This window comes from Oculina patagonica, chromosome 3 (genome assembly GCF_052425735.1).
Source record: "Oculina patagonica isolate OP01 chromosome 3, crgOcupat, whole genome shotgun sequence".
Taxonomy (NCBI): Eukaryota; Metazoa; Cnidaria; class Anthozoa; order Scleractinia; family Oculinidae; genus Oculina; species Oculina patagonica.
The window spans coordinates 8,991,722-9,001,446 of record NC_135760.1 but is presented as its reverse complement, the minus strand read 5'-3'; the positions used below and the strand labels follow the sequence as shown (position 1 = coordinate 9,001,446).

Genomic DNA, 9,725 nt, shown 5'->3' with positions numbered 1-9,725 from the left:
GCAACGGTGGTTGGACGCTGGCCATCAGTGCCGATGACTCATGTTACCAATATGGCGGCTTTTTCGTCTCCGTCGCCTTCAAAGATACCAGATCATTTATCGTATAGAACGCTTCAACAGAGAAAAAGAAATGGAGAAATAATCTACTACGAAATTTTCAAGTGGAAAATGAAATACGCTCCAAGTGAAGTTCACCGTTTTTGCGACGTTTCAATGGACGACCAAGTGAGAAGGGTTTTAAATTCTTGGATAAGGTAAACAAACTTTCAAAATAATTTAATGGTTTACTGTAGCTAGTCCTGATGGAACGTTCCATTCATGATCCGTCCAATCCCGTACCGATTCATTGAAATACGACCGGTCAAGACTTTTGTCAAAAAAGCTGATATTAAAGAAAGGGGGGAAGGGGTGTGGCAGGGCGCAGGGAGGGTAGAGAAGTTTTCTCAAAGGGTTCGCCTCCCCCCCCCCCAAAAAAAAAAAAAAAAAAAAAAAAAATCAGACCGGAAGGAATCAATTTTATCCTTCGGTTGGGGAAGGGGGGTGATGAAGGGAAGTCCCTTGATTTGAGGGAGAGCTAACGAATTCACCACGGCAAAACACAGCAGGATTATTGATGCTTTCATCCAAAAGCTAGCTACCGTAAGCCAAAACCATACACATACACGTATGCCCTATATAATGGCTTAGTGACTACAAGTTATGGAATTTCCTGCAGTTTCAAGTCATTTACAGCTTGTTCTTGCAGACAATCAGTTGTCTTTTTCTTGCTTGTAATATAATAAAGATGGATAATTTCATTATATTACATATGGTTGCTTTGTTGTTTTAGGAATGTAGATGACAGGAGTTCATGTCAGACACTGCAGATCCTGTTTTCTTTTTCTGTGCCTTGCCAGCAGGCACTTGAACACATCTTGAACTTAAAAGTTCCTCTCATCTCTGCAGGTGCTGTGAGTATTTCTGTGCTCTGGGTAGTACAACCTTTATTAGAAATTATCACATAAAATGTGGCCAGGTAGGAGTACTTCGATATGAAAGAGATGGGGTGCTTATTGGAAAATTTGAACTAAACCCTAAAGGAGACCCCCACCAATCTGGGTGTGTCTTAAGCTATTTTGATCCCAAAAGAGACCATTTTTCTGAGCCTGATTGGTAAAGTCTGTGTCTGAGCCAAGTGGCCCATACAGCCGGAGCTTATTCTGGTTTCTGTAGCATTGAGCAACTAGGAGTATTGCTACTCTCCCCTGGATGGGATGCTTAACTTGTCTATTGCAGGGAAACCCCCCAGCATGTAAATTGGCTGTTACCCATTTATACACCTGGGTGGAGAGAGGTACTGTCTGTGAGAGTAAAGTATCTTGCCCAAGAACACAACGCAGCATCCCAGCCAGGGTTAGACTTTCAATAAAGTCCTTTGTCTTGTTTATTATGGCGCGCCGGGACGAAGGACTTTTCATACTTGAATCGCGCCACTTTTAGCGATCCAAAAACGGGTCGCTGAGCGTAGACCAATCAGAGAAGCCCTTAGGACAGAAGTGTCAATCACAAGGGATTAAGCGCAGTGAAACGTGACTTGCGGTCAAACATTTAACATGGGGTCAATTTCGAAAGCGATAGATGATGCTGTCAAGGCCACCAGTTATTCAGGTTTGCGTGACTACCAGCGAAAACAATAGAAGCTTATCTTTCTGGGAGAGATGTTTTTGTTTTTGCTCCAACCGTAGCCTGCGAACAGGGTTTCTGGAGACTCCTTTCTTGGTGTGGATAGCGAGTCAAGGACTTGCAACGCGAAATCCGAGATACCAGGCGTAAGTCACGCAACAGCTAAACTCCACCCCCTTGGAAATTGATACTCCCCATTTTTGGCGCGAAACGCAAACGAAAACCCTTCAAGCAAGACAAGTCGACCTCTCTCGACTTCGTCACTCGCACGGCCGCTTCGCGGCCTAAAAGGCTTGCTTCGCTCACTTATTTACTCTGAAAACTCGTGAGGTCGACTTGTGGCAAGTCTAAGCCAGGGTTTGAACGCCGGCCGTTTGACTTGGAGTCTAGCGTGCCAACCATTAGGACACTGTGCCTCCCACGACCCTAATTGGTACAGACTATTAAAACAGTATCACAGTACTTCTTTTTTCCCATCACATGCAACAGGTGAGGTAAGCAAGACCATGACAGCCAACAAATATCGCCATTCCATAATATTTATACCCCTAAGCAAGACAACAAACATCCCTGTTCCTTTCTTGACATGCAACCCTAAACGAGACCTCCACTGCTAAAAATATTGGTCCACAAAACATCCAAACCCCTCCTACGGAAGAATTTTTTGGTTTGAACTCACCCCTCCCCCTCAAATTCAGCCCGTTGGTAAATTCAAGCTTCATACTCAGTTTGCTTATCATGTTTTTTAGGGAAATGGGTATTGGGAGTTTCTTCTCCAAGAGCGGGGAGCAGACATCATAGCATTTGATCAGAACACAGTGTACCCAGCTGATATGAGATACATAGAGATTATGGTATTTTTTTGGTTGCATATGTTTACTGTAAAGTTCCAAAAGTACAACCCCACACCCCTCTCTCTCTTACTCTGGGGGGGGGGGGGAGCCCCTGGGAATGAGGTTGCCAAAAGTAATGAGGCCCTGAAAGTGATAACCTCAAATAAACACAACTATATTTCCTTATTCAAAAACAATTCAGGATACCTGTGCAATAATATATTATGCTGTACACTGGATTTGTACTTGATAAATTAAACTTGATTTGATACATTGTTATGTTTTTGATGACCCATGAGTTCTTGTAAGAAAATTTAACCTACAATCAGGTGTTCTTTATTTCCAGTCTACCTAAAATAAAAAACAGAATTACCCAATGGCAGGTTTAGTGGAAATTTCACCTGTGACATTTGGTGACCCTTTTTTCTTTGGTGTCAATTTATTGCAAAAATTGGAACAGCTTTAAACAATTTAAAACAATGTTTCTGAAAGTTGTCTTGCATTAGTCCAGGGACATTTTCATGTTGTTCTTGTTGTTTTTCCAGGATGGGAGCCCAAGCATTTTGTGTGATCATGAAGACAGGGCTTTGCTACTAAGCTGGCCTGATCATGAAGGTAAGGATATACAGTTAATCTCACTTCTTTTACATGTAAGTTCCGGTTTTTTACTGATTAGAGTCCAAACTGGAAGTACATGTCTTATATAGCCGACAATAATCTATTCCTTTGTACGCATTGCGGACCCAGGATCCTATAACTATTGTGATCAACTTAACACATTCTCGGCAAATGAGACATAAAAAAATAGAAAACATTTAAAATAAATTTTCGCTGGTATTTAATTTTGCGATTTTTTGAAAATATTGCGAAAATTAAGTCCCGCAAAAAAAGTAACAATAAGGTACATAAAAACCCATACTGGCATCAAAGTTCTGAAAATCAAAGAAATAGGGAGTGGGCATAAGTCTCCATAAAGCAAAGTGTTGTTCAAAACCGCTTTCGCATTAAAAGGGGGTCCACAGTCATAACTATCTAATGGAAGACTGCAAGCTGTTGATGATAGGCATGGTAAGTGCACTGCAAGCGTTCCTGCATTTTGTGTGCCCAAAAATTGAGTAAGGGAACACCGAATAAGAGGAGGGGTTTGCCCCTGCCCCAATTTTTGCGTGGAAAACTCTTCATTCGTACAGCAACACTTGCTACTGTGAATCTATTTTAGCCTGCATATACAGCAGCAAGTGATGAAAAAAGGGCTGTATTCACAAGCTAGGAGGCATCCTTTTGCTGTTCACTGATTTTTAAAACATAAAAAGGAAGGAACTGAAATCTGTGGTGTTTTATTTTTTGTCTGTCAGAGGACTGTTCATTTTCACTGGACTGTCTGAAGCACTATAAAGGAAATACTATCATTCATATTGGTGAACTGTTCGGCGAGACACTCTCGGCCAATCCCTGGGGACAAACTACATCACGTGCCTTTCAGCTTCAACTTGGAGAACGTTTTCGCTGCGTGTCACGTGTTCAGCTACCAAACTGGCCAGGTCACATGGACTCACTCACTGTTTGGTCCCGTGCTTCTCAACCCGTAGACTGTGATGGGGCTGACATGGTATTTGTCCGTTTGGAAAACCCAAGATATCTTGGGTGGAGTGACACGTGATTCAAGAGAATCACGCTTAAACCAGTGTACTGTGGGCATTGTTACTTATCATCAGGGTATTCACATCCACAGAGGGGCTGACATGGTATTTGTCCGTTTGGAAAACCCAAGTGGAGTGTTCACGTCCTGTGAGACCCGGGGAGTTCAAATACTGGATCTTGCAGCCTGTAGCCAGAGGCATTCTCGTTCGCAGAGGCTGCGATCCTTTTGGCCAGGAATCGCGGTCTTTCGGAACAAAAATGGTGGAGAGGTTCTGTCCACAGACTCTACGTTAAGTAAACGTCTGCAACTGATAAGGCAAACGGCTGAGGAGCACAGTCAAAAAGGCGAGGCCTTACAACTGGATAGCAACGTTTTTTGGTCATGCAGGTTTATCGAGCTTGTTTTTTGGACGTTTACGGTATTTCACAAATTGAACAGTGCGAAATCATTGATTATACAAATCACGATACAATTATTAAACTGTTCACAGCGTCTCTCTTTTTTATCCAACGCAAAAGAATACGAGAGAAACAGCGAGCGCGAGCTGGCGTCCAGTGCTCTCTCAATACTTTTTCTGTGTTCAACGACTGAAGAAAAAATACGAGAAAATAGGTCTGTAAACAGTGTACTGATAACAGATAGAAGCAACACAAATCAAAAATCTGTTATTTATTTTCTGTATTAAAAATTATCAATAAACTACCATACTACAGGTGAAGGATTTCTTTGTGTCTTTCTTGTACTTTAAGACTATAATCGCATAGAGACACTGAAAAGAGTGGGGCACGACTTGCTTAACGCATTTGATCTTGAATTGGGGCTAGAACCACGTAATCCTTCAAATGATAAACGGACAAGAAGGAACCTTTTCCCACGCTGGTGCGCTTTAACACTAAAGCTAGAGGCAATATGCCTACCACGGTGAGTGCAGCATTAACCAAAAGTTAATTTTTAATTTTACTTCTATACTACATAATCGACTGGGATCTGTCCCATATGTTTCTCTCGTTTAAAAGAGCTTCAACGAGGTTCGAAAGTTTACGGATAACTTTCATGTTGTCAGTGATTTACTATATATACATTTCTTGGTTAAGTAAACCAAGAGTAATTAACTCTTTTTCTCTCGAAAGTACAGTGATTTTATACTCTCTAAGTAGACAACAAGAGACATTTCAATCTTCCTATCTACAAACTAAACGCCCCTCTTTCAAGGCAAATACCATTCACGGGTTTTAAATGAAGCGAGTTTCAGCAATTTTTCTCCGTAGCACATAGTACTAAACAAAATAAATCTGATGGGTTTCCGGAAATCCTGTACTAGGAATGACTGACCGATCAGTAGTTTGAAACCCTTGCAAACTGCAGTAGAATCCCGATTTTTTAAACCCTCGGTTTCTCGAAACTCCCGATTTCTCGAAGCAGTTGGATAATACTTTTAAGGTAATTTTACCCCAGATTTCTTCAAGCAATTTTTGTTTCTCACAGAGGTTCGAGAAATCGAGATTCTACTGTAACAAAAAACTCCCCGCTTATTAAAATTGATTTACAAGTGTCTCAGTTACTGACTTGCTATCTCTAGCTGTTAGCTTCTTTGAGACCGCGTCACTTACGGACTAATGGGCACAAACGCCGTATTTTCTAGCAAAACTCGATACTGCCTTGCGGTGCGAGTGACCCGTAAAGTAATCAAAGGTTCGACTTCTAAAATACTGGTAGGCAAATTATTGTAAATTCTAAGTGTGCACACTAAAGCTATTACCCAATAGCATATCAAATGTCACTCGGTTCGTACTCTTTTGAGCTTCTGAAATTCCACGACTTTCCATGACCTTTTTCACGACTTTTCAAAGTTTCCATGACCTAATTTGAATTTTTTTCTTGGAACAGAAATCATCTTGATTTCGGGTACGCTGTTACCGTTTTCTTGACAAAAATAACCTGCCTAATTTATTTTGTACAATCAATACCGCTTTCCATGACTTTCCAGGCCTGGAAAATGAATTTCAAAAAATTCCATGACTTTCCAGGTTTTCGAACCCTGTATAACGTATTAAACTGTCTAGTACTGGAACGTGCACGGGTAAACGTTGAGTTTACTTTTTTCATTGCTTCTATTATCAGCAGATTAAAATTAAACTGCTATTAGTAGTTTTTCAATTATTGAGCAAAAGATTATTGCAGTCACATGTTTTCTTCTGTCAGAGGTTTAACTGTGCGAAATGAGCTGCTCTTCTTAGGACAAATGCCTTTCAACGACTTCACTCGGGCAGAACCGGGACTCCACGAAGGGGAACGAGCCAACATCGACGATCGGCGGCTCGGGCTCGACAGTCGTGACAGCTCGGAAATGATCGACATGCTATCGTCGTCGTCTTCGGGTTGGAAGACACTGGCGGGAGCTGCGTTGCCTTGGAAACACAGCATCTCAACTTGCTCGTGTAACGTGGAAGCGAGATAGACCGCACCGGGAGATACCGCTGGACTAAGGACCCGTGGATTTTGAATTTCCAGAAACTTGTGCACATAGCGGCTGTAAGAAAGAGTTAAAAGACGTGAGAGAGCGAAGGGAATACCGTAAAATTCCGGTTATAAGCCCCTCCCCCCGCTTACAAGCCCCAAATGGTTATAGCCCATTTACCTGGAGACAAAAAAATACATCCGGCATCCCCCTCTGCCGGATGCAATGCAGGCTTTTTTTTATGGGCGAGCGTTGGATAAAAAATTTTTTTCGCGTATTTGGTCTTGGAGACGCAAACGTAGAGGGTTGAGACGAGAGAACGACGCCACACTCTTCATTCAGCCTTACTCCTACTCCCCAGGACGCTTTTTAAATCTCTCCCCAAGCCTCTCCCGAGTTCGAATCCAAGATGGCGCTCACCCAATCGAAATGTGCTCTCGGCGCTAAAATACGCCTGCATTGCAGGCTTGAGAATCGCCGGCGCGGGAATAGAGGGGAAAAAAATATTTTTTTTACCTGGGATTTTCAGCAGTACTTGGTGGAATTTCACAGACGTCAATGGAATTAAAATGAGTGACAAACAGGAATGGCTCACTGTAAGCTGTTGGAACAAAAAAAAAAATATTATAAGTAACGGTGTAGTATGTTTACGCAGAACTTAGGAATAATTAGGAAAAGCAGAAATCTTGCTCATGGGACCGGTGGAACTCACCAAAAGCAAGCGGCAGTCTGCACCACATCAAAGGCTTTTTCCTGCTGTGACAACCAGAGCTGTTCACAAACACGCCAAACTCTAAAAACACAAAAGATTTATTCAAATTTTCTTCAGCATCGTGTTAGGTTATAAATGGTATTGATGGGGTCCGTTTTGGAAATAACTACGAGAAGTTGAATTTCGCGTAAAAAGCTAAATTAACGGAAAGGTGGTTTGCTTCAATACCTGGACAGTTCATGGAAAATTGCGCGCAATGCCGTCTGAATAACACCGCCGGGGTGTTCACTTCTGAATTCCTGAGGCTGTTGTGCGGTACAATTTCAACGGATGTCTACTTACTGTAACTTTTCGCGCAATGGCGTGGTACTCCAACAACCAATTCTATCCGACCTTTTTTTTCTTTTTTCGGTCACGCAAGATATTTTACAAAACATCAAAACTTGTTTGGCCCGTCAGCAATGTTCAGCGGTATGCTGTTGATAGCTTACCGTTAAAACAAAGTAGCAGCTCTTCCTTGTTTGAGCCTGCAGTGGTTACATCCAGCACTGCAATAGGAAAGATGTTCAGCTGCGAGGCTCCATACACTGCGAACGCTAATGAAGGGTCCTTGGAGTCAAGAAATTCTGAAAAAAATTGAAAAGAATTAATAAATGCTCGATCACTCTGTAATTTCGTGGAAATGTATCATTTATTTATTTACATATTATCATTTTATTTTCAAACCTTTAACAGTGTGTTGCTTGATATCCAAGCTGTAGAACTTGCCAGTTCCATAGATCACGTGACTCTTGCTAAAATGAATGCAGTTACATGGCTCGCTGGTCTCGATCTCCTGCGAATAGAAACAGGCACGCAATGTGTACAAAAAATATTAGCGAAAGAATACTTGTAGTTTAATCCGCTCACAGAAAGTTGTGCTTCCTTACCTTGCGGGTACAAAACGTCCCAATGCTGGCGTTGTATCGCAATAACAGGATGCTGTTAGGTGTCGCAGCGCAAACGTAGTAATTATCCTCACACTGAAGAAGATGAAAAAACAACAGTAAATCCAACGTGATTTACGGTAAAACGGTTTTTATTGCACTCTTAATCATAACTATAACAAAATTCTCGAATCTCATTGGTTCTTAGCACGTTCTTTTTTCACCAAATTGGAGCGCGTGCAGTTTAAGTGTCCAATAAACCAGATGTCCGATTACAAGGTATCAAATAACAAAGTTCGCTTTTTGCGCGCACTCTTTATTTGGTTCCTTATTGTGACTGAATACGCCTTGATATTCTTAAATCCTTCAGTTTTAAAAATTGCTTTTTTGTCAAAGTGAGGTCAGGATAAATCCTCAACAGGATTTGCTTGTGTAAATTTTTTCATCGAATTTTGTTATACTTATGATGAATTGGTAATAGGACTTCGTGTGGTCGAATTCTGTCTGTTGTCATACTCGTGATTAAACAAATCGGACTCTCGCTACGGGGTCGTCCGATTTTGTTAATCACTGGTATGATTACAGACCGAATCGGATTCCACTCAGTTCTATTACCATTATTAATCATGAACAAACCTGTCCGACAGCGAACAAATGGCAGTTTGTGATCTTTTCTATTCCCTGTGAGCTCAGTGTAGTGAGTGGTACAGCAGAGTTTACTTGACGCGCTCGGGTCGTAAGCTGTTTAAGATCCACACTGCACAACTGGCGGTCTTTGCCTTCAAGGAAAGAAAACAAGGAAATGTAAGGAAGTTTTACAAGTCCAGCATCTCTTCACTGGTTTCGTTTGCTTCTGTCTTAGTATGCAGTACAAGAAAAAAAGTTTTTCAGCTTGACCTTCCATAATGGCAAAGCCTGTAAAACTCTCAAAAGACATAAGCTCAACAAAGTAAAGGAGAAAGAAACTTGATTGACAACTCCCAAACCTCGTTCCCGGGGCGGGGAGAGAGAGACCCTGGAAACGAGGTTGACAACTCCCCTTATGGGGCTTTTCAGGTCCAATGTAAACAAACGCTGAATCGAATATTGTAAATTAAATAACAGTTAAACATGGATAACCGGCATGCGGAACACCAAAGCGTGTCGAGAAGTTAAGGTCATTGCCCTGTATTGCATTGCGCATCCTTACTGCGCAGAATTTTACGCGTAATAAGCGCGCGCGAGCGCGCGCACATAAACATAAACGGCTTTTTTCTATGTGGCTTAGTCCGCGAGAGAAGTAAATTGTCGCTTTCTCGTAAACGAGTCTGGTGACCTATCGATTTTTTCTCATATTTTGGGTGTAGCGATCAAGTTCTTTCTGTAAAATGAAAACAGATCAATTCTTGTGTTTAAAAAATAAATTATCGCTAAAAACGTGTACTTTGCTAGTACTCGCAGAGGAATTTTAAAGGCATTATATGGAAGATACAAGGTCTTCCTGCTCTTAAAC

At 41.5% G+C, this 9,725-nt stretch overlaps 2 protein-coding genes across 3 annotated transcripts in view; one reads left to right on the top strand and one right to left on the bottom strand.

Annotated features, from left to right (window-relative positions):
* Window positions 1–36: 36 nt before the first annotated feature.
* Window positions 37–4,705, top strand: LOC144646455 (uncharacterized). Its single transcript, XM_078506051.1, has 5 exons — window positions 37–254; window positions 830–950; window positions 2,412–2,516; window positions 3,041–3,110; window positions 3,851–4,705. Exons 1-5 carry the CDS (start codon window positions 52–54, stop codon window positions 4,153–4,155), a joined length of 804 nt encoding a protein of 267 aa, XP_078362177.1. The 5' UTR covers window positions 37–51; the 3' UTR covers window positions 4,156–4,705.
* Window positions 4,706–4,791: 86 nt separating this feature from the next.
* The window catches only part of LOC144646384 (citron Rho-interacting kinase-like), a 34,219-nt gene continuing 29,285 nt past the window's right edge, over window positions 4,792–9,725 (bottom strand). For both annotated transcript variants that reach the window (XM_078505940.1, XM_078505941.1), the window contains exons 41-47: window positions 8,870–9,012; window positions 8,237–8,329; window positions 8,034–8,142; window positions 7,799–7,933; window positions 7,308–7,388; window positions 7,112–7,196; window positions 4,792–6,667 (exon numbers count right to left, since the gene is read on the bottom strand). In XM_078505940.1, coding sequence (XP_078362066.1) covers window positions 6,319–6,667; window positions 7,112–7,196; window positions 7,308–7,388; window positions 7,799–7,933; window positions 8,034–8,142; window positions 8,237–8,329; window positions 8,870–9,012 — 995 coding nt within the window. In that variant the 3' untranslated portion in view covers window positions 4,792–6,318. The remainder of the gene's footprint in view (window positions 6,668–7,111; window positions 7,197–7,307; window positions 7,389–7,798; window positions 7,934–8,033; window positions 8,143–8,236; window positions 8,330–8,869; window positions 9,013–9,725) is intronic.

Excerpts from the sequence above, each read along its gene's own strand:
- LOC144646455 (XM_078506051.1), top strand. The coding sequence starts at position 52 with ATGGCGGCTTTTTCGTCTCCGTCGCCTTCAAAGATACCAGATCATTTA. Across the intron at positions 255-829 it reads GTTTTAAATTCTTGGATAAG|GAATGTAGATGACAGGAGTT; the intron begins GTAAACAAACTT and ends TTGTTGTTTTAG. Across the intron at positions 3,111-3,850 it reads AAGCTGGCCTGATCATGAAG|AGGACTGTTCATTTTCACTG; the intron begins GTAAGGATATAC and ends TTTGTCTGTCAG.